This window comes from Phascolarctos cinereus, unplaced genomic scaffold, assembly GCF_003287225.1.
Source record: "Phascolarctos cinereus isolate Bilbo 61053 unplaced genomic scaffold, phaCin_HiC Scaffold_726;HRSCAF=1367, whole genome shotgun sequence".
NCBI classification, from domain to species: domain Eukaryota; kingdom Metazoa; phylum Chordata; class Mammalia; order Diprotodontia; family Phascolarctidae; genus Phascolarctos; species Phascolarctos cinereus.
In genome coordinates this window covers 393,128,630-393,153,334 of record NW_027556098.1, presented here as the reverse complement: position 1 = coordinate 393,153,334, position 24,705 = coordinate 393,128,630, and the positions used below count along the sequence as shown (strand labels likewise).

Genomic DNA, 24,705 nt, shown 5'->3' with positions numbered 1-24,705 from the left:
CTCATGAGGTGAATTTTTCATCATTCCTACTGATCAGAGGCATATTTGGGAATAGAACATAAGGTTAAAAAGGTAGTATCTCAGAATGACAATTGGATTTCTGGATCAAGTTTGAAATAAGGAAATTATGGGATCTGGGCAATGGAGTATGCACTAAATGATGGAAAAATATATTCATCTGAAAATTTTCAAATCCAATCAAATGGGTTTAAAAATCATAAGAGGGGGAAAGAAATAGGTGTCAAGATAGCTACAAAGTGTAAAGAAAAACAGTAATAGAGACATTCAGTAATTTACAATAAAACACAAGAAAGGAGTCAACAATGGAACTCAGACTCACAATCATAAAGTATGATCATTAAGCAAAGGAAATGGATAGCAATAGATAGGATACATGACCGCATTATGGCTCTAGATGGATATACTAGCAAGGAAATTTAGTAACCAGAAAGAGCAAGTATTGGGGAGAAAACTTGAATGAAGATAAATGGAACAAATATTAGCTCCAGCTAACACACTCCCTTTTCTTTCTGTTAAGAAACGGCAAACTGTAAAAGCTCAGTTACATATGTTATCAGTCAGAAACACCATATTAGTTTTTACTTAACTGAATTTCTAAGGAAAGGCACCACAAAAGGCTGTTTACTGAGAGATGAGTGTTATATCAAAATTTATCAACAGAAAACAAAGATCAATAAGGGAATGAATAGAAGCAATAACATTACAGCTATGTAGGCAGAAAAAGAAATAGATGACTACTTTGCAAAACAGATCACAAGCGTAGTGAAGAAAAATTATATTGTAATGATGGGGGCAGGGAGGGTGAGAGAGAGAGAGAGAGAGAGAGAGAGAGAGAGAGAGAGAGAGAGAGAGAGAACTCTAACTATCATACAAAAAACATGGGACAGTAGATAAAGCAAAGAGCCTAAAAGGGCAAATCAATATACCTCTTAGAGCCTCAATTTAGATAGATAGATAGATAGATAGATAGATAGATAGATAGACAGACAGACAGATAGACACACATATGAAGGATAATAATTACATATCCATTGTCCAGCTCAAAGAATTGTTTTGAGGAAGGTGCCTCACAAAGTTTAAAGTGCCATACAAATGGGTGCTCTATAGTTTTATGTCCTGACCCATGGGCATCTACCTCCAGTATCTGTGTTCTAACTCTTTATTTACCCACTACAAAGCTATCATATTTGTATCACTGAATACATTTCTGTCAAGACTCTTTGACAAAACAAAAGCATTTAATAATTTTCCATCTTGCTTTGATATTTTTCCTCCTTCAAAAGGAAGCAACAAGGGGAAATAGTTGTATGGACAAGATTCTATCCACAAAAGGTGAAACTGGTTGTTGAAACACACATGATGGAATATGGCCGGGGAAGAGGAAGTTATCATAGAATTCATGATACAAGAGGACAGAAATGTTTCTAGGCATTGTCTGAAATGAAGCCTATATCTCAAGAGATGAAATTCAAAGGGTTCAAGGAAAGGAGAGAGACACAGGTTTTCACCCCTAAAAACTGTTGTGTGACAGTGTGGAATTGTGTAGGGAAAGCGCTAGATCTGGAGTCAGGAGACAACAGGGTCAATACCTGGCTGAGCACTGTGTGACCTGAAGGAGGCCATTTTATCTCTCTGGGCCTCAATTTCCTCATATGAAAAATGAAGTTGTTGGATTCCACAGTGTTCTACTATAGGTCCCTTCTACTATAAATTTACGGTACTAGCAAGTCAGGCTAAGAGGGATATGAAACTCTCAGGAAAGAAATTTTGATGACATAAAGAGAAATAATTCTTATGAGGAAAGGAAGAAAAAGGACAGGACCCAGCCTTGAGGTAGATGGAATGAAAACTGAAGACAACAATAAGGCAAAAGGAAATTTTTTTAAATTTTGTTTCTGTTTTCTGTGTTAGGGAGAATAACTTTGGGACTGGAAAATAGGGAACAAAAAAGGCTACTATGGGTGTTGAAACCCAAAAGAAAGGAATACTCAAAAGGAACCTCGGTGTCTTTGGTGCTCTAATCATGAGACTTCAGTGAATTTCATATGCTACTATTGTAGCCCAATTTGATCTCTCTTTTCTCTAAATTCCTGCTGCATTTGGTTGATACCTGATTTTAGCACTGTACTGTTTCATTATTTGATAACTGTTGCATAAACTTTAGAATTAAATTCTAAGCCAATTGAATGATGGAATTCTGTCTCATATAAAAACACATAAACACACTTAAAGCTTCCTAAATGAACCAAGAGCAAGAAAAATGTCTACTAAATACTATCTCACTGTAAAAACTAAACCAACACATTATTACCAATACTGGACACTGAGTGGGGGTGGGGGGGGAGGGTGGAAGGGACAAGAAGATGGGAGCTGGGGAGAGAATACAATCCCTAAGTTTATGTATAATACGTGCTAATATGTCACCCTGTAACAACTCAAGACTTTTACATATAGACTACATCTACACCAGAGCAGAAAAGAGAAGTTATTTAACAGGTTACAATTCCGAACGGGATTTCTCTGATCCAGATCTGGAAAAGTCATACCACCATTTGTGTTTTTAATCATAAGAGCATAGTTTTAGACAGGAGCAAGTTAAATGCCCCCATTTTACAACTGAGAAAAGAGGCCCACAAAAGAGAAGTGGCTTGCCCAAGGACAAAGAGGATTCAAACAGGTCCTCTACTCAATGGTCTTGATACTACACTAAGCTAAAACAATCCAAACAAGTAGATTACAGCTATTTCTCAGTCACAATAGCACAATTCCGGTCAAGGTGGCCTGGAAGAGAGCACATAATGTAACCGAGATTTATGTGCCATAGATCCCAATGAGTTTGGGGAAAAGCACACTTGGACTCCACACTTGGACTCAAACTTACCCCCATCTTTCCCCACTTCAGGTGCCAACCTCCATACTCGCTGCTGATTGCCAGCTCCTGCTCCTTGCAGCAGCCCAGCATGCTCTCTGCTGGTGCCATCATACCCCACCACCAAAACCCAAAAAGTCTGAAATGGTCCTAGAGGGGTAAGGCAATTCCCGTATTTTGTGTCCTCTGTGCATGTACTTTTTTACTCCTTTAAAACCACATACAATACAGCACATTTCAAAGGGGGCTTTGGGGACAGGTAATATTCCTATTTTATACCCTATGGGATATAAAATACTGATAGCTTTTAAAAACGGGATTCTCCTTACCCCTACAGGCCCTCTCCCGGCTTCAGTAAGGTGATGTGGTGGCTGTGATGCCACCGGTAGAGAGCATGCTGGGGGGTCACACAGAGCAGTAGTTGGAGATCTGCAACAGGCCTGCGAGTTGTGAACCTAAAAAAGAAAAGAGTCTTAAGTTAACAAGCCCAATGCCCCTCTTGTCCTGGTTGTTAGGGGCACTCAGCAGAAAAAATTAGATACTGACAAATTCCTTTAGCAGATCATCTTGGTACCTCATATGTAACTGCTTGTGAAGTTACTATTTGAACCAATACCACAAGTGGCCTTTCTGAATTGATCAAAACTTTGCCTTTCAATCATTTTCTTACACACAAAGATATATCCTTGCCTAGTTCCACATGTTAATGAGCTGTTTGCCAATAGGCGGCATAGCATTTGTCTCTCAAGAATAACCGTGATGAAAATAACCACCTATGATCCTATATAAAAGCAGAGAATCAATGGAAGACCTCAAATACGTTAAATAACAAAGGAACTTTAAGCACACAAACTATGCATACAGACAGAAGCTGTAGAAATGACCAGCACACATAAACTAAGCATTCAGGACAAAACGTAAAGGGAGGTTCTGGAAGGCTGAGAAACAAAACAAGGATTCATACTCGAGAAAATGAGGACACTCCAAAAACAGAGTAGCTTTCACTGGCTTCCATCATTTCTCTACAATTCTAGTTATAGTTTGCATTCATACAATAAGGGTAGACTAACGAGCCAGATTTAGAAATCTGGGCTTTAAACAAACCCAAAAAGAGATTTCTACACCCTGCCCAAAATGCTGACAGGTAAATTTAGCAACCAAAATCCAGATCACAAAAAAGGAATAAAATAAAATTTTATTTTGGGGATATAGCTGAGTTAACCAGATTTATTTTTTAAAGAGTCACACTAAGTGAGGAAAGATAGTTTAAAAACAAGCTGGCCTGTGTCATCTTTACTCCAACAACGAACCTCATAATTCAGAAATGATCCGTGGCATAGAGTTTGAATATGCACTAGCTAAACATTATATCCAAAATGTCTTTTATATATGTAATATGTAAAATGAATAAATAAAACACAACCCAAAAGGTATCTGAAATCAATTTAAAAATTTAGAGGAGTCAAATCATTATGCAACCTGAATTTTTACTTCTAGGCATTCTTCAATCAAGCAAGCAAAAAGCATGCTATTAAGAACATACTAAGGCATGCCCATGCACTGTGCCAAGTAACAAGAATACAAAGAAAGGAAAAACAGTTCCTACTCTGAAGGAGCTCACATTCCAATACAGATACAACAGGTATATAGATACATACATACCAAATAGATACACATATAAAAGATATATTTAGAAGAGCTGAAAGGTTATTTCAGAATGGGAAAGGCTTCCTGTAGAATTCAGCCTTCAAGCGAAGACTTAAAGAAAGCCAGGAAACTGAGAGAAATAGGTAGAGGGACTGAAATAAAATATTTTTAACAATTTTTTTCTAGGTGGAAAAACAGAACCTTGAATACCACTGGGAATCACTTTGGAAAGCAAGTAGAATTAATCTTTTTGAGAATTCATGTTATCGACCACTTAGAATAAAAAAAGGCAGGTCTTAATAAAGAATTAATCTTTTTGAGAATTCATGTTATAGACCACTTAGAATAAAAAAAGGCAGGTCTTAATAAAACAAGCTTACATCAGAGATTTAGAAATAAAAAAGAGAACTTCCTGTTACTCATTCTCTGATGACTTCTAAAACTAGAGTACACTACAAAAAATACTGTATTCAGAGTTATGAAATTCAACAAAAGGAAGATCTTAGCTGTCAAAGAAAGATACAATTATCTTCTGTGCTGCATATTCTATTAATGCAAGGAAGTAAACTACTTTTTAAAAATTATTTAAAACAAAAAGGAATGTCAAGTTAACCTTCAAAAGATTTGATTAAACAGAACACTTCATTCCAGCATTCTGGTTAATTGAGATGAAGTTCATTAGAGGGTTCATTGAAAAAAAGATTTATCTATATTGAAGCACAGATAAGCGGACTAACACAATTCAGCAAAGATTCAACAGCACTGCTGAAATCAGGTCAATAAGTACATCAGCTGCCTTGTCACGCTTGGTTTACAACATCTTTGGGAAAGGTTTATGCTGCAAGACCATGTGCTGAGGCAGAGTATACAGTCCACATCATTTACAGATCACACACAGGAATTCTAAGTTTCTAGTATTTTTGTTAGATACTGTAAGTGATAAAAATAGGTTAATAGTGTAGAAAGGCAGTTTTCAAAAATAATGTGTGTCTTGTTTTTTAAGAAAAAGAACAATTGTTAGAATTTTCTACTCTGCTACAGAAACCAGTTTTGATGTTTTCCAAATGTTAATGAAACAAATAATTAGATTTTTCCCCATGACATTTTAGCCATAATATTTCAAAACAATTATATCATGGGAAAAATAAAATACTCTATATCATAGAAATAGTCAATTATTGTTAATTAATATTAATAATAAAATTAACCCATTTGGTTCTACCAAGATGGGCAGCAATAAGAGGGAGATTGGCTGTCAGGAAGTATAATCTAAGATTAAATTTTTAAAAAAACAGACCAAAGCTATTTAATCCTTTATATTCTGGCATCAATATTTTCTTTTCTCGAGCCATCACTTGATTAACCATTTCCCATTTTCAGGCTACCATCAGCATTCCTCAATAAAGTTCATTTTACACCGAAGAGGAAAAGATATTCATGGAAATATGCCAGCCGCAACTGATTCCTCAAAGGGGAAACAAAGAAAACATAATAATAATGTTCCTCAGTTGACTACTTTTATCACCATCTGGAACTGAAGGATTTCACCTTACTCTTTTTCCATAGACCTAAAGAAATTACAAACAATTCTCATATTTACTGAAAGGGGATAGAATTTAATTCTTACACTACTGACACAGCACTCTAAAATGAGCACAGTACCTTTCTTTAGCATGTGACACTTCGTGGGGGGGCATGGTTCCTAAAAATAAGAGCCTCTAGATACTGCTAGTCAAGGCAAAGTTATTTTAACTGAAGCAAATTAGCAGTGAGTATCATCTCCTCACTCTAAAATGTTACTTTCTACAGAATTTCCCCTGAAGTATAAAAAAATTAAAGGGAAAGTAAATAATAACTACATAAAACAGGGAATATGGGTCAGGCAGCAGGGTTCCAGTCACACCTATGACACACGTTGGTTTGTGTAAACCTGGGCAAGTCCCTTAAACTCTCAATGCTCTAGTTCTCTACATTCTAGGTACAGAGAAGGAGCTGATCTCTTTCAGAAAAGGGAGCAACCTCATCAAGAAGTTCCTGGATCAGTGAAATCACAGGTCAAGTTCCTGGCCAGTTCCTATGTGAATGCAAAACTAGTAACTAATGTTAAAGCCCCCAAAATCGAAAAAGCACACTTAGTGAATCATAAACAAACCATAAATACTCCTGAGTAGACAGGCCTATACAGTACTGACTATTATTTAGGAAAAAGTCCCACAGGAGGAAAGTAAGGAACACTCTGCAGGAATATTATAATCTTTGTATAATTCATTCATTCTTCTAAAGTAAGAAGCTATCAAGATTAATGCAGTTTTACAAATAGATTAATCACCATCCCAAGACATGAAATAGAAATTTTTTCCCAAACTTGTAAGCCCATTCTGTAATACTCATAAGTATACTTAATTCTCAGTTAACCCATATTAATGAGGGTCAGCAGCTCCTTATGACAGACAATGGATAAATTAATTAAAGAGCATTTCATTTAGAGTACAGAATTGGAAATAGAGGGAATTCCAATGGAAATGACCAGAATTCTGATTTACTATTTAAGAATTTTTTTAAATGAAGTTATTTTGAGATACAAAGCATGAACTAGGAGCACAAAAAAACCACATTAAGAAAAATGTGGTATCTAGCTACAATCAATAGATTAAAGCATATTACCAACAATTTATATGCAAGAAGTAGAGTAAAAAGATATATATAACCAGAAAAGGAGGTAGGCCAATCATTATGCATAACTGAAATATAAAATACAGACAGCCCCCATTCTTTACTAATACTCACATAATAATTTAGCATTTTAGAGAAAGGACTCCTATGTAGGATCTATAAGACGTCATGGACAAGTGTCCTATGGGAAGAGAAAGATGAGTCACAACGAAGGCCTGTGGATGAAGGATAAATGAGAGTAAAGAGGCAAAGACAACACCAAGGTTGCAAACCTGGGTAATAGGAAAGATGTTATTTCCCTTGGCAGAAATAGGGAAGTTTGGAACAAGGGTACAGACATAAGAATAATGAATTGTTTTAAATATGTTGAATTCAAAATGCCTACAAGATATCCAGTTCAAAATGTCCAATAAGCAAATGTCAGACTAGTAGAGAGGAAAGAAGAGGATTAGATATATAGAGTGGAGTCAGTCATCTGCATAGAGGTAATAACTGAAAACTGAAGAACTGATGAGATCACCAACAGAGAGAGAGAGAGAGAGAGAGAGAGAGAGAGAGAGAGAGAGAGAGAGAGAGAGAGAAGAGAAGAAAGCCTAGGACAGAATCTTAATAGAACTCACAGTTAGTGGACTTTACATGAATGAGATCCAACAAAGAGCATGAGAAGGATCCATAAGACTGGTAGGAGAACCAAGAGACAACATTGTCACAAAAATCCAGACAGGAAAGAATATCGGGGGTGGGGGGGAGAGAATGTCAAATGCTGTAAAGAAATCTAGAAGGATGAAGACTGAGAAAAGGCCTTTAAGTTTTATAATCAGAGCATCACAAGACTGTAAAAAGGCAATCAGATTTGACAAATATGCTAACTTTGAAGAAGGAAGTATCATTTAAAAGATGAAGTCAGAAAACAAATTGGAGAAAGTGAAAAGAGAGGAAATAGAGGTACAAAAAAAGAAGAATTTTTTTTCAAGGAGTTCATCTAAGATGGGGAGAGTAGATAACAGAAAGAGAGATAATAGAGATCAATCAATAAACAAACACTTATTAAGAGCCTATTATGCGGTGGGTACTGTGCTAAGTGCTAGTAAGGTTTTTTTGTTTTTGTTTTGTTTTTAAGGACAGGGGAGAGAACAAAGAAGCAGGAAAGTAACTAAAAACATTAAATGAGCGAAGTTGCTAAGGAGAAATATGATAGAGAAAATGGGATCAAGTGAACATGACAAGGGGTTGGTTCTTGCAAGCAAAAATACTCCACCTTCATCAGAGACTGGAATTTTAAAAATAGTAATAAGGGACTGTGAGATAAGAAGAACTGAAGGAGGAAGAGAAGAAAATAAGCACTTATTAAGTGCCTATTATGTGCCAGACACTCTGTTAAATGCTTTACTTTACTCCTTCTCAGGAGAAAGAATGTGGCAAAAATTGACTTTTTTCAGTTAAGTAAGAAGGTCATCAAGCTTAGAGGGTCAGGGAACGAGATGTCATGAAAGACTTGACAAGGCAAGAAGGTTTGAAACAGTCCCTGTGGTGAGTAGGATAGAGAATAGTGGATATACCTATCTGAGGGTCCAGCTGAGATTAGATAACTTCAATTTGCAGTGAACCCAATTAGCATAATTTAATTATCTCTAATTCTACTCTTCAGTACATGCTAGTAGAAGCAAAGGAAGTAGATGGTAGAAAAAAATCCAGAGGTAGGATATAGCAAAACATAAACAGCAACAGGGCAAGGGAGCAAGGGATAAATTCAATATACTGTAGAGCTGAACTAATTCTCACAAAGGGATCAAGACTGGTAGAAGAGAGGTATAACCAGAGTTGGAGTGATGGCCCAGCAAAGTAATAATGGTTGAAGAGATTGGAGGTCATGATGAAAATGAATAATATGAAGAAATAGAAAGATAAAAGATTATGATTAGATAATGGAATTTTACAACTTTTAAACATGGAAGTAAAATATCTGTGGGTGATGGTAAGATCAAGAATGTGAACATCACTGTGTCAAGGTGAGGAAGAGCAGAAGAGTAAATCATGGCAGCTGATTATATTGAGGAACAGGGCAATTAGGACATTTGAGGGAACACCAAAAGTACTTGAAATTCAATTAATATGAAGATGGGAATTAGGGCAAAGAGGAAGAGGGAGAATGCCTTATAGATAAAAAATTACGAGGATCTGTGCAACAAATTTTAATAGAGTGATCTTAGAAAGAAGATAGGTGAGTGATTAAAGAGGAACTGTTTAGAAGCAGAAATGGGGAACAAGGCATACTGGGACTTCTCTATGGGACCAGTGATTAAAAAAGGTGCAACCATTACTGAACAGGGTGGCCAGGGATGAAGGTCACCCAAGGGGGAAACCAGGTCTCAATGAGTGGCAGAAGATTTAAAGAGTAAGGAGAAGGTGGCTAAAATGAAGATACATTTGTTAATTCCAAGGTGTACAAAACAGGTGGGCAGACCTGGACATTAAAGAAGTAAGGACTGACGGAATGAAGAAGGGGAATGAAGAAGGAGACAGCTGGGGAGAAGAACAGACTGTTCTTCAGCAATCTGGGGTTCAGTATCATTTCAACTAAGTAGAATAGGAGATGGGTTAAGAACAGGCCAACCAAAGAGGCTAAGTGCAGAAAAACAGTGTCAGTAGATGGGAAGAGAACTGCTGACAAAGGCAGGCAATTATAAGATTCAAGACAATCCCACACCTATAGGCTTCTGCTCAGGCCTCAATTGCCTGACCTCGAAGATACAAACACTGCTGTGCCTCATGGCAACTGGAAGCCGAACCAAAACTTTATGAGAAGGAAAAAGAAGTCTGATATCCCATAATCATTTCAATGCAGCTCTCACTGTGATTTTATCAAAGCAAGACATTCCAAGAGCCCTAAAGGATAGCTTTTAACTAAGTAAAACAGAGTTACAGTGTAGAAAGAGCAATGTTCTAAGCCCCACCCTCACTGCCCGAGCAAGTCAGACTGGTTTTTCATTCAAAGGTATTAAAACTACCTTTGAGGCTGAATTGGCTCAGAGGACTAAAGCTTAGGCTACTAACCTTCCAGGTTATGAACTTCAAGATTATGACCAAAGCCTAGCAACATGAGTAACACTGGGAAACTGCTTAAGTAAATCAATGTTCAATACCCCTAATTACTTGGACCCCACCTCGGGTTTGATTTGAAGGACAATTTGGTGTTTGATTTCGTTTAATATTATCAACTGAAACCAGAAGGGAATGAAAGAATCAACTTAAAATAAGATTCACAAAACTGGTTTAAAAAGAGGCTTCCCTGCTGCCCAACCCCAAGCCTGCCTTGTAAATGTGAGTGAGTGAGAGAGTGAGAGAGAGAGAGAGAGAGAGAGAGAGAGAGAGAGAGAGAGAGAGAGAGAGTGTGTGTGTGTGTGTGTGTGTGTGTGTGTGTGTGTGTGTGTGTGTGTGTGTGTGTGTGTGTGAGAGAGAGAGAGAGAGAGAGAGAGAATTATAGCTGGTCTTCATGTATACTTCTTTTTTTTCTTCTCAAGAAAGTAATCTTAGGGGTGCTGTTTTAATTTGGAGGCAACCTATGTAGAATCATGAAACATGAGAGTTCAAATAGTTCAACTCTTTATAGGAACAGAAATTCACTCTACAATAGTCTCCACTTGAAGACTTTCAGGATTTATTAGATTCTTGGATCTAATTCTTCCCAACCTTAGTTTGGACCTTGGGACTCATTCTACACTCCCTAACTGGGTCTCTCTCCCTAAACTATGCAATTATGTGGTTCTATGGGAGAAAAATTACTTTTTCCCATTGTGCAGTAAGAGTACTTAATGAGAACAACTAAGAACATCTCCTACTAAAAAATTAAAAGGTGGATTAAATTTCCTCTGAAGAAAGAACAGTTCATTTACACAGAAGAGGAAAGGAAAGGAGGGGTGAAGCATTATTAAGTACCAACTATGTGCCAAGCAATGTGCCAAGCTCTTTTGATCCTTACAACCCTGCAAGGCGTTATTATTATTTCCATTTTTCAGATGAGGAAATTGAGGCAAAAAAGAGGTTAACTGTTTTGCCCAGGACCACATAGCTATCAAGTATTTGAAGCTATATTTGTATTCAGATCTTCCCAGCTCCAGGTCTATACTCTTAGTACCACAAGAAATACCAGAAAACCAGTAGAAAAATTCCCTTTTTGAAAACGGTATCTCTTACTATTTAGAAAGCTCACAGCCTCTAAATAGAACAAACAACATATTTAGGGCAAAAATTAAAATATAACTTGATCATGTAATTGAAAAACCTATAAGATAGCAGACAGTGAAAACTTCCTTCCTAGCAGTTCTCTTCAGTTAAGATGCCCTAATGTGACAGTATGACAAGCTGTCTCCCCAACAACAGTAAACTATAAACTCCTTGAGAGCAGGGACTATATTTAGTGTAACGTAAATTTATTTCAAGAAAGCAACTGGCATCCCAATAATGTGAAAGAATGACTTCTCCTTTTTAATTGTGTTCCCATCTAAGCCTCTCAAGCCCTAATTACCACTTCTGACCCTGGCAGACCTTCAGGCAAGTCACTTTAACTCTCCTGGTTAGAGCTTCCTCAAGTGTAAAATAAAGGAGTTGGACTGACCTTTAACAGTCCTTACCCAGATTTAATTCTATAATATGATTTAAACAGTGAAGGTTCACCAAAACTCTTTTCTACTTTCCAAAATGCTCAAAAGTAGTTTAAGAAAAAGGCTAAAAGATCAGGCCTTGGAGTCAGGAGGACCTGAGTTCAAATCTAGCCTCAGAGCAAACACTTGACACTTACTAGCTGTGTGACCCTGGGCACATCACTTAACCCCAATTGCAAAAGAAGGAAGGAAAGAAGGAAGGAAGGAAGGAAGGAAGGAAGGAAGGAAGGAAGGAAGGAAGGAAGGAAGGAAGGAAGGAAGGAAGGAAGGAAGGAAGGAAGGAAGGAAGGAAGGAAGGAAGGAAGGAAGGAAGGAAGGAAGGAAGGAAGAAGAAGAGAGAAAGAGAGAGAGAAAAGAGAGAGAAAAGAGAGAGAGAGAGAGAGAGAGAAAGAAAGAAAGAAAGAAAGAAAGAAAGAAAGAAAGAAAGAAAGAAAGAAAGAAAAGAAAGACTAAAAGAAATCTCTGTTTAACAAAGGAAAATAATGACTATTAAACTATCGCCCTTAATTGAGGTCTTAATCACTTCTCCCTCAATTACTCCAATAGGCTCCTAATTGTTTTCCCTCTTCAGGTCTCCAGTCTTCCCTCCACAGTCACCAAAGTGATTTTCCTAAAGCATAGGTATGACCCATGACATAGCCCTACTCAATAAAATCAATCTCTCTCTCTCTCTCTCTCTCTCTCTCTCTCTCTCTCTCTCTCTCTCTCTCTCTCTCTCTCTCTCTCTTCTCTCTCCTCTCTCCTCTCTCCTCTCTCCTCTCTCTCCTTTAGGATAAAATAGAAATTCTCCTTATTGGCACTGAAAGTCTTTCACAACCAAGTTCAAATCTATTATTCTTCTTCCCACATTCTATAGTACAACCAAAATATACTCCTTGCTCACCAGTGCCATTTCTAGACTCTCCCATCAACTACCATCATTAAGCAATCTCTCCTCCTCTAATATTCGTTCACCACTACCCACAGTCAGTACCCAATCATATCATGAAGTTGTCTATTACCTATCAAGTCACTAGCCATACTCTCTCCTTTCTTAATGAGTTCAGTGCCAGCCTCACAATTTCCCTCTCTACAACAACCCCTGTCTTCACATTACAAGACTTCAAAAATAAATGTTGCTATTTCTTCAAGCATTCTAACTTTTTAGTCTCTCCATCTACTCAATTACATCTTGACCTCATTACTACTGCCTTTGACACTAAAAGACTCTCTATTTGGATACTCTCTCTCTTCTCTGTTTCCATGACAGTGCCTTTTCCAGATTTTCCCTCCTACCTGTCTGTCTCCCTGGCTGGATTTTCACAAAGGGCAAACCCACTATCCATGGGTGTCCCCCAAAGCTTGGTCTTGAATACTTTTTCTGTTCTCCCTTTATATTACTACATTTGGTGATCTCATCAGTTCCTGTAGTTCAATTATCATTTCTATGCCATAATTCCCAGATCTATATATCCAGCCCTAATCTCTCTCCTGATCTCTAGTCTTAAATCACTGACTATCTTTTGGACATCTCTAAATGGATGTCTTATAGGCATCTCGAATTCAACATGTCTAAAATAAAACCCATTATCAGTCTACCCCAAAACTCTCTTTTTGTGAACTTCCATTTTACTGGTGAAAGCACCATTCACTCAGGCTCATAACCTCTCTGTGTGCCATCCTCCATTTCTCTCATACATTCACCCCACATAGCCAATCTACTGTCCAGTATTATCTCTAACTTCACTCCATCCTTACATAAATCCCCTTCTCTGGACTCACATTGCTACCACTTCCATGGAGATCTTCACCACTTATCACATGGACTTGCAATAGCATCCCTAATACTTGGGTCCCTACCCCATAATTATTGACCAAAGTCAACTAGTCTCTCCCCACACCAATCTGCACGCGGCTGTCACACAAGAGATCTTCCTAAAGTACAGGCCTAGTCATCTCATCCCTATATACAATAAGCTTCAGTAGCTCCCTATTATTACCTCCAGGATAGAAACTCTTCTTTTTTTGACATTTATACCTCTTCATAATATGGCTCCTCTGTCTTTCTGGGCTCATTACACATCCTTCTCCTCCACAAACACTGTCCAGCCAAAGTGTCCTATTTGCAGTTCCTTATACCCAATCCTCCCAATTCCATGCCTATGCTTTTGCCCTGGCTGGCTGTCTCCCAAGGCTGGAATGTTCTCCTTCTATCCTCTAACTCTCAACACCCCTGACTTCCTTCAAGACTCAGCTCAAATGCCAACAGCTACAGGAGGCTCCTCCTGATGCCACAGCTGCTGAGGCCTTACCCTCTCAAGTTCTTTTTATTTCCTTGGCATCTATCTTTGCTGTGCCTGTACAGATGTGTCATCTCCTCCAGGATACAGGACTGACTTTGCTGCTTTTCTTCAGCCCAACAGGTCAGCACCTAGCCTGGAACACAACCGGCTCTTATTAAACATCTGGTGAGTTCGGGTGGTTCCTCCCACATGACATTCCTCAACCTCCAGGTCCCAAGGGCATGAAATGAACTCCCTCTTCACCTCAGGCTCTTGGCATCCCTAGTTCTCTTCTACACTAAGCTCAAAGATGATCCCCACTTCCTAGTGCTTTCCACCTTTCTCCTCCCTTTTACACACACTTATTATTTTGCATATATTTACACATGTACATATAATTTCTTCCAATAGATGGTAAGATTCTTGAGGAACTGTTTTGCCTGGCACACTAGGTAGGTATTTTTAAAAAGCACTCGTTGACTGACATTGATATTTATGCTGATTTTGTAAGCTCATAAATTAATTGCTATTCTTGAAGCACTTTTTTTTTGGAGGTAGTGGATCTTCTCATTGTGAGGAAAGAGTAAAACATATGCACCACTAAAAGATTCATGCTCACAGATTAATTAAAAAACTAGGGAAATGTGCTTAGCAAACCAAAGGGACAAGTATTACTCCCAAGAAAAAGCAGATTCCAAGCATATTCCAAAAGAAGAGAAGTAGGTACCAACGCCCAAAATGATCTGAAGGGGTGTGCTATAGATAACTCAAACTAACTGATTTTCAATGTGAGCGTTTATACCTCAAAAATCATCAAACAAGACAAATCAAGGCTGCATTTAATGTTTTGTTGTATGGTCTAGAGTAGACTCAAAGTGAAGGAAAATGTTAATGAAAATCATTCTAAAGCTTCTGTCTTCTGGCCATAATCAAAACCCAATTCTTTACAGAGGACACAGTTTTCTATCGTTCTAAGGAAGGAAAAAGGAGCATGAGCCATTCATTTTAACTCCGTGGAAAAGAGAATTGTCTCATTTTCTAAAGTAGCACTCACTAGCTTATTGAGATCCTTAAAAGAAGAGGGTTATTTTATTAAACTTTTTATCAACCTACAATGAGAAACAGCAGGCTGTGCAAAGGTACTCAATAATTAACTGTCGAACTAACAAATTGCTTAACTCCTTCCTCATGTCCTAAAGTCACTGATATCATTGAGGACTCCAACAATGACAGTGATGACCTTACACAAACCTAGGCTTCTCAATTCCATTTCCTCGTGACAAGACAGTTCTTATACTCACCTGGAGTATATCCTTCCATTATTTAAGAGCACAGTTTCTCTTCATTCACTGCTTTCCTTCAACTGTGATTTCAAGACTGGGATAGACTGGCTATTCTTTATTGGACCAAACTGCTTAATCGACCAGCCGGCCCTCATTTTATCTAGCCTTAAGCTCTGATTTCACCCTACTCCACAACCTTTACTATTTACATGATGGACTTAACTCTTTCCATTTTCTTCCTTCATGCAACAAATAGTTCACAGACTTCGATCACAAGTATTAGTGTGCTCTTTCCTCTCCTTTTTTATAAGCTGCTAACTACTGCAGTTTTTAAATCCTATATAAGCACCTGGCTCATTACAAATGAACTCTTCTTTTTTTCACCTACTCTCACTGAAATCATATTCCCAAACTTTCTCCAATTCCTTCTACTATGCTAAGTTGTAGCTAAGAATCTTGGAACCTACTTCAATATTTAGCTCTGAAGTACTGTTAGTCGCCTTGCTTCTACATGCTCTTGGTCACAACAGGAATCAAGTGAGAGTGTGAATGGCTCAGAACAAACTGAGTATCACTCTTAGGAAGCAAATTCATTTCCTAATGCCAGTAAGCTCAGGAGTACCTTCATAAATAAAAAAAAAGTAAATTCTTATCAATTGCAATTTAGAATACAAACTACACTGCAGAGTACTTCAGGTACCCTTCCAAATCACTACTTTTCTCTATTACTGTCTTTGAGTAAGAACTGTCATTTCACAAGAATTCATCTACTCTGCTCCAGCAGTAGAGAACAACAGTTATCATACCAGACAGCTATCAGTAGCATAGATAGGATGACATATTCTCCAACAATGAGGGAATGCCCTAATCATACCGATGGACAAGGATTGAAGGATGCTTTTCTCCCTTAATCATTTAACCTTAATCACCTTAACACCTGCCTCCCAAGTGACCTTCTCCATTCTACTATTATTTTTCTCAAGCCTGATTCACTGCAAAACAAAAACTCTCCATTATCACCACACAGATCAGATCATATCGCCCAAGACCAGCGACTGCACCACAAGGCCCTCAATTCCATGACTGTGCAGACTCCATGAGCCTCACACACTAGAATTCTTGTTAAAAGGATCTCTGTGACCAAGTCTTATATCTTATCTTCCATGGTTTCTAGATCATAGAGGACTCATACCTAGCACATCATGTCATCCTATAACCCACACACCTCAGAATACTAATCAAGTTATATAATACCATACCCTAGGTAGGATTTTCCACTCTTAATCTCTGAGATTTAATCATCAGATACCTAGTCCAAAACAAATGAAGGAAAAAAAAAACACCAAACAACAACTTCCCCTGAAATCTATTTCTCACTCCTTTGTGTGGCTTTGAAAGACCTCCACAATCAGGCATGAATCGACATTTCTGGAAGAGTGCAAGGTACTCCACAAACTTGTTGGTTGTGTCAAACTGGCTTTACTGATCTCTGTGACATTCCAGCTGCCATTTCTGGCCATTTGCCCAGGATGCCTGAAACACTTGGAATGTATTCTCTGCTCATGTATTAGATTCCTTGGTTTCCTTTAAGTATTACCTTTTGTAGGAAGCTAGAGAACACTAGACTGATCAAGTAAAAACTTGAGAGACTGAAAGTGATTGTATAAATCATTCAATTCAATCAGCATTTATTACGGGCCTATATATACTAGGAACTACGACAGAGGCTTACTCTTAGCTTAGGGAAGGGAGCTAAGGATACATAACATGTACACCGAAAATTAAAGGGAATTTCTGGTGGAAGGGCACTAGCAACCGAAATAGCTCCCTCCAAGGTTACCGATGATCCCTTAAATGCTCAATCTAACAGCCTTTTCCCTGCGTGATCCTTCTCGACTTCTCTACAGCACTTGATACTCTTGATTCCTTTACCTCCTAGACTCGGACTCCTTTCTGAGTTTTCATGATATTCATCTCTCTCAGTCCTCTTGCTACCTCTGTGATCTCTCTACAGTCTCCTTTGCTGGACTTTCATCTCTGTCATATTCAGACATCTCTGCATACTACACCAGAGGTCTCTATCCTGAGCTCCAGTTTCATATCACCAAGTGGCTATTAAATGTTTTGAAATGGATATTCCATAGAATTTCAAACTCAACCATTTCAAAACGAAACTCATTATCTTCCACCAAAACAAACCACAATTCTGAATTTGCCTAATACTACTGAGGCCAGCATCATCTTTCTTGGTGCTGCAGTGAATGGAGTGCCCAGCCTAGAAACAGTAAGAACTGAGTTCAAATAAAGCCACAGACATTTGCTTGTGTGACCTTGGGGAAGCCACTGAACCTGTTAGCCTCAGTTTCCTCATCTGCAGCATGGTGGTGATAACAGTACTTAACTCCCAGGGTGGTTACGAGAATCAAATGAGAAAATTTTTGTAAAGTACTCAGTACAGTGTCTAGCACTTAGTAGATACTATGAAAATGTAAGCTATTATTATTATGCTTGACTCCTCGTTCTTACCATGCATAAGGTCAAATCAGTTAGCAAATACTGTCACATCAGTTTCCACAACATCTCTCAAATAGGAAGCCTTCTATCTAATCACACAGCAACCATGCTCATTCGGGCCCCATCACCTCTTGCCTAAACTACTGCAATACCTTCCTATTTTATCTCCTTACCTCAAGTACCTCCTCACTCTAATCCATCCTCCATACAGCTAGGAAAGTGATTTAGCAAATTCACTTGTCAGATCATATAATGTCTCTACTTGATAAACTCAAGTGACTCTTCATTTTCTATATGATCAAATATAAATTCTTCAGTTTGACATCGAAAGCTCCTCAAAAGTGAGACCATTCCTGCCTTTCTAATCTTTATATATGTAACTCCCCTCCATGAACAAGAGTCAACCATAATAGCCTATTTTATTTGCTGATTCACATTGAGGCCACACATTAACCATATCATACCTTTGCACTGGCTGTACCCCCTGAGTCTAGAACACCCTTTTTCAACTTCCATCTCATGGAATCCCCAGTTACTTTTGCAAACTCAGTTCAAGTACCTCCTCCTAGATGAAGTATCTCCTCTGATTCTCTCAGATTCTAATACCACCTCCCAAAACTACTTTCTATTCATTTTGTATATATGTCACACACACACACACACACACACACACACACACACACACACACACACACACACGCATGTACACATCTCTCCAATGTTTTTATAAACTCTGTGCTTGGCACACAGTAAGAACATAATACATTTCAGTTGAATGATTAATTTATACTTCTAATAGCCAAGGCTTCAAACATCAACGATATTTTTGAATCTTGCCTTAGTAAACTTCTTATGGGCAAAAATGCTACACCTCATTCTTACTCTTACGTAAAAGAACCTCCTCTCCCCCACCTGAAAAACATTTAAACAATTTTGGGGGATGAAAAAAAATTTAATTAGGACTGAATAAAATTTTATTGTGTATGTATGCCACCTCATATTCTGAAAATGTCCACCTATTTAAAAAATTCTATGCTACATACAAAAATACAAAGGTTTTCCAAATTACTAAGCTAGGGAAACATTTAGATTAATATTGTGATATCAAGGTTAGTAATGACAAAAATGAGCAAGAAGAGAAATAGTTCTCATATTTAAGAGGTCTTATTTTATCCTTATTTAGCCTCCTTTCACACACATACACACACAGACACACACACACACACAGTCACACACACACACACACTCCCAAAATTTTCTAAACCTACAGAAATTTTAAGTGACCCCAAATATGTGAAAATATGCCATACTGATAAACCTAAATGGTGTTTCTGTAATCTTAGATATCCTTCTCATTGAGGCAGAAAATATTAGGATTTGAAGATATCCTAGCTATAGCCCAATCCCTACATTATACAGATAAGGAAAATGGGGCTCAGACACAATATGTGGCCATTAATGGAATAAAGTCAGTAGCAGACCTGGAACTAGTAGAACGCAGGCATCGTGCTAGAATCGTGCTCCGTCTAAAATAACAGCATACTAGTTACTCCTCCAAAGTGGTCAACACAAAGGTGTCTTTGAATCTCACTTTCCATATATTAAATGCCAGAGAATGCAACTAATGATACATGTGAATGGATGCCTAATTTTCAATTTATGGTCTTCTCTTAATTTTTCACAAATATCTTTTAAATTGTTTCCCAAGCTAAATGTGCACACAATTAAGAGTTCTTTAACCTAGACCTTTAAAAAATATCCAAGGTAGCTAATCTTCAGCCAGAAATGAGAATGTTTTAAACCAACACTGTAAAGTGGTTGATTCTGATTCCAAAAACAGATTCACAGCTGTGTCTCTCAACCCACTTCTGCATTATAACTAAAACGATAATGTACTTAATTAGCCAGTGACATTTCAAAGCTATTGGGCTTTTTCTTGCTCCACTTGACATGTTTTGCTGATGGCAAAACCAAATTGCAATTTGAAAAAAATTTTTAACCTAGCAGAGTAATTATGTATATATCTCCTTCAACTCATTCTTGCCTAAACCACCCCCTGGCCCAAGCGAAAACTGAAGGAAATCTGCCTTAGCAGAAGTCCAATAATAACTCTCCTCCAAAATCATCATACAGCAATCATAGTCTTCTTGAGGAAGAAATTCATTTCTAATATGACCTGTTTCAGGAAAGATTCCCTTAATGTTCACAAAAACCAAACTAAAGAAAATGGAAAACAAAAATAAAAAAGTGATTTCTTCCCAAAGCAGAGATCAGCACAACTGATGATCTCACATAACCAATCAAAATGTGTGATGGAGGCAGGTCTAAAAATAACAACATAAGAAATAGCACTGTGAAGTTTAAAAAGTCATCCAAACATTTTGCCCTCTGCTCCACACACTGTTTCTGCAGGCGTCTTGAATGTGTTCCACTAGACTAATGCTGACAACAGATGCTTCCACTTTTATTGCTGTTAACAACCTGAGCAATTACTGGAGCTCAGCAGCAACTTCTTGCTTAGAATGGCAACGATTACATTGTCATCTGTCATTTCATGGGGGATTCCATTCAAACATGAAGGCACCTGCTACTGGGTAAAAACTGTACAAATGGGGCTTAGTGAATTAGTGGAAACTGGTAGATAACAAAAAATCATTACAACTTTATTCCATAGTTAAGCTTTGACCAGGATGTATTGGCATTGACTTGGTTTAGTGACTATCATGTGCACACAGGAAAATGGACATGGAAACAGCAAGCAGAAAACAAGTAATTCTAAAGGGAAACTGTCCAAAAATTAAGACTGAATACTTGTATTCTCAAGTGTTAAGGCAGCACGAGAAATGTTGCTGGGAAAGGAAGATAATGTCAATAACAAAATCTAAATAAGAAGGAAATTCATGTCTAAATATAAATATTATATTTTTTTAAAGCATTTAAAACAAAAGAGGGCATTCAACTAAACTGAAGCCCTACTACAGAGCTAACTGGATGTGAGAGAGGGAAAGGTTGCCCACCAAAGAAAAGAAGTTCTGTGAGTAGAAGGCAAACAATTTATGCTAGCCACATACTGGATACAGCATGGGTTTTTTTCACTTCCCTATTTTATTTTATTTTTATATTCCTCTCACTTTAAGAACACAGAGCAACAAAAATATTCCTAAGTTAGATGTCTTTCTAGACTTAAGTCCTTTATATTAACTATTTCACAATATTTATAGGACTATTAATCAGAGCCTTGAATATCACTGTTACTAGAATACACAATGTCTGAAATTCAGAATTCAAACTGGTACATACAAATGTTCTTTCTGCTACACAAAATAAGGTTGAAGAACTGAGGCAGTGCTATTCTGAGGAAGACAAATGTTCTATGTATTCTTATATCATGTTTCTAAAAACAGACCCAAAGATTATTATATTTTAATATTCATGAATGCTTTAGAAATGTACTTCTGCAGGAAAAGGATATAGTCCAAAAATCCCCAACAACTTCTAGTTACTTGCTATGGAACTATTATGTAAAACCAGTCTAAAACCTACTCATATTTTCTTCCTATAATATTTATCAGCGTTCCTACTAACAAATACCTAAATTCACTTTATTTCAGGCTCTGGAGAACGATTACGAAAAGAAACCCTGAAATTCAGTGTAATGCTAAAAAAAGATGTGATCATAAAATGAAGACTTAATCAATACCTACATAAATATTAAAAAGCAAAGAACTCAGCAAATGCTGAAGACCAATGGTAAAGTGCATTATGGAATTATCTCAGTTCTCATCCACCGTGCAATCAGTATATAAAGGTTACATCTGGTTCCAATATCAATAAGTAAAAGGAAGCAACTGGAGCGTTAAACTACAAAAGAAAAGGCACAAGGGATGGAGTGAAGCAAAGAACACAGTAAACGCTTACCAGTTTGAAGTCTTGAATGCTACAGATGAAATATGGAGTATTTGGCCGTCGACTCTCAATATACACACAGTCTTAAAGAGAAAAAAATTGAAAACTATGTAACAATTCTCTAGAATAAAAAAGACAGTGCTCATTAAAGGCACTAAATAAAGCACACATATGCATACAACACATATATAAATATCTGGAAGTAATTGTTAAAAATAACATGCAACAATTATTCAAGAAAAACAACAACAATAAATGTCTCATATTTTTAATAACACCTTTCTCAGAGGTAACAGAACTTTACAAATATGTCACAGAATCCCTTTTTTAAGATCTTGCAGTGAGACCCAGGGAAATGACTGGCTAAAGGACACAAATTATACATTTGGGGCAAAGCTAAAACACAATTCTTCTTTCTCTAGGTTAGAATTGAAACTACCTGTCCATTAAGAAGAGATATATTTGCTTTTTAGAAAGTATTAGTTTAAACTCCAAAAGACCCATGATGGAAAATGCTATCCACATCGAGGAAAAGAACTATGGAGTCTGAATGCAGATCAAAGCATACTATTTGCTTTTTTTTGTTTGTTTCTTCTTTCTTGTGGTTCCTCCCATTGGTTCTAATTCTTCTTTACAACATGACTAATGTGAAAATGTTTAATATCAGTGTATATGTAGAGCCTTATTACAGTAATTTACAAAATTTACAAATTACAGGCCATCTTGGGAAGGGGGTAGGAAAAGAGAGAAAATTTAGAACTCAAAATCTTAGGGAAGTTAATGTAAAAAACTAAAAACTAATCAATTAATTGAAAATAAATAAATAAAAATAAGCATATTTCATTGTTTTTATGTAACATAATTTGTTCAGCTGTTCCCGAATCTCTGGGCACCTAATTTGTTTCCGGTTTTGGTTACCACAGGGGGAGCCACTGTGGATATTTTGATGTTCACAAGGGTATTATTTTTTATCAGTGACTTGCCTGGAGCGTGTCCTTACTAGTGGAATTTATTGGTCAAATGGTATGGATACTTGAGCCACTTAATTTACACAATTTAAAATCGCTTTCCAGTTTGGTTGTACTAAATCATAGATCCACAAAAATGAGTTAATATTTCTGTCTTTCCCCAAAGTCTTCAACATTGACTTCCCACTTTTTGGAATTTTCTCTGGTTTGCTGACTGTGAGATAATCTCCCTCCAGGGCTGTTTTTATTTGCATTTCTCTATTATTAGTAATTTGGAACCTTCATGCATATGGCTGTTATTATTTTTTTTTGGGGGGGGAACCATTTATTCATTTCCTTTAACCATCTAGCTATTATATTAATGGTTTTTGGTTGTATGTATTTCTGTTCAGTATCTTTCTTTTTTGGATACCAGGCATTCACATAAAAAAAAAAGATACAGTAAAAAAAAATTAGGCTAATCTGAACGGACATTTTATAAGGGAAAAAAAATGCAAACAAGTCTCCATTGAACTTGACCAACAGGATAACTGGTATTAAAACAAAGGAAGGAAATAAAATGTATCTAATCTCTTGTGGTTTATTTGCTATTAAAACTCAAAGCAGACACATTTTCTTTTCTAATTGTAAAGAAAAATAAGGCAACCCATTACAGTTAAAAAGAAGTAAACTAAATTAGATTTTCCTCAGGGAAGAGAGCTTTCTCAAATTACATTTGACATGGCAGAGGTAGAGTAATTATTTCTGCAGCTTACAACAACTGGACTTTGAAAAACTACACTAAAATAGGTTCTGCTGTATTATGAATAACCTCATAATAAATGTAACAAAAGTAATGGCTTAAAAGCAACAAACAATTGCATGTTAAAGCACTAGAACAGCTGCTTCTTAATGATAAAGCTCTAAGGGGAAAGCTATGAACTAGTTACTGTAAAACTAGGCCACCTCAAGAGTAAAGCAAATCTTCTGCCAATAGTCTCTGTGCCCTTTTCACTCATAAGTGATTACTTGAGTAAACTATACTCATCCGTTCTTCTTTTCACCCTTCATGAAGCTCCTTAACAGGTACAGCTTAGGGGGCAGCTAGGTGGCGCAGTGGATAGAGCACCAGCCCTGGATTCAGGAGGACCTGAGTTCAAATCTGGCCTCAGACATATAAAACTTACTAGCTGTGTGACCCTGGGCAAGTCACTTAACCCCACTGCCTAGCCCAAAACAAAACCAGATACATCTTACAACGATTCAACTGCTGGACAACACACAACCAAGTTTCTCTGCCATATTTATCATACCAGACAATAAGGGCCAAGCAGAAAGCAGAAACCATTTAAAATCTTCCACCCAGATGAAGGTACATTAAGTATTAAGCACTGGTACTAAGTAGAAGATTAGGAAAGACAAGAATGATGAAATTATAATATTCCAATAGCCTCCTACTAGATCTCTCAACTTTAGCTGACTCCACTCTTCAATCCTTTCTCTAAAAAACTTGCAGATTTAAATATCTAAAGCACAGATATGCCAATATTACTTCTCTTCCTCAAAAAGTTACAGTGGCTTCCTTATGCCTCAAGATCAAGTACAATTCCTCTGTTTGGCGCTGAAAGGCTGGCCTTTATAGCTGACCTCTCAAGGGTAACTAAACATTAATCCCATCTATGTACACAGTGGTCCAATGGATCTGGCCCTGTGGTTCCTCAAACGAGGCATGATATTTCCCAATTCTTCTTACAACTCCCTCCAGCATTCTACCACTAAGCATGGTGAGCCTCCTTCAAACTCAGCCTCAGTTCCCCATGGTACATGAGGCCTTTCCGGATGTCTCACGTTACTGGTACAATCTCGATCCTAACCTCCATTTAGCAAAGTGACCTAGTTGTATATGTTGTTATTCAGTTGTTT

General features: G+C 37.3%; 1 protein-coding gene across 4 annotated transcripts in view; it reads right to left on the bottom strand.

Annotated features, from left to right (window-relative positions):
* The window catches only part of RERE (arginine-glutamic acid dipeptide repeats), a 564,089-nt gene that overhangs the window by 281,547 nt on the left and 257,837 nt on the right, over positions 1 to 24,705 (bottom strand). For 3 of the 4 annotated variants that reach the window (XM_020974543.2, XM_078145698.1, XM_078145699.1), the window contains exons 3-4: positions 21,848 to 21,918; positions 3,220 to 3,345 (exon numbers count right to left, since the gene is read on the bottom strand). In XM_020974543.2, the coding sequence (XP_020830202.1) occupies positions 3,220 to 3,345; positions 21,848 to 21,918 (197 nt within the window). The remainder of the gene's footprint in view (positions 1 to 3,219; positions 3,346 to 21,847; positions 21,919 to 24,705) is intronic. The other variant, XM_078145700.1, reaches the window with a different exon arrangement.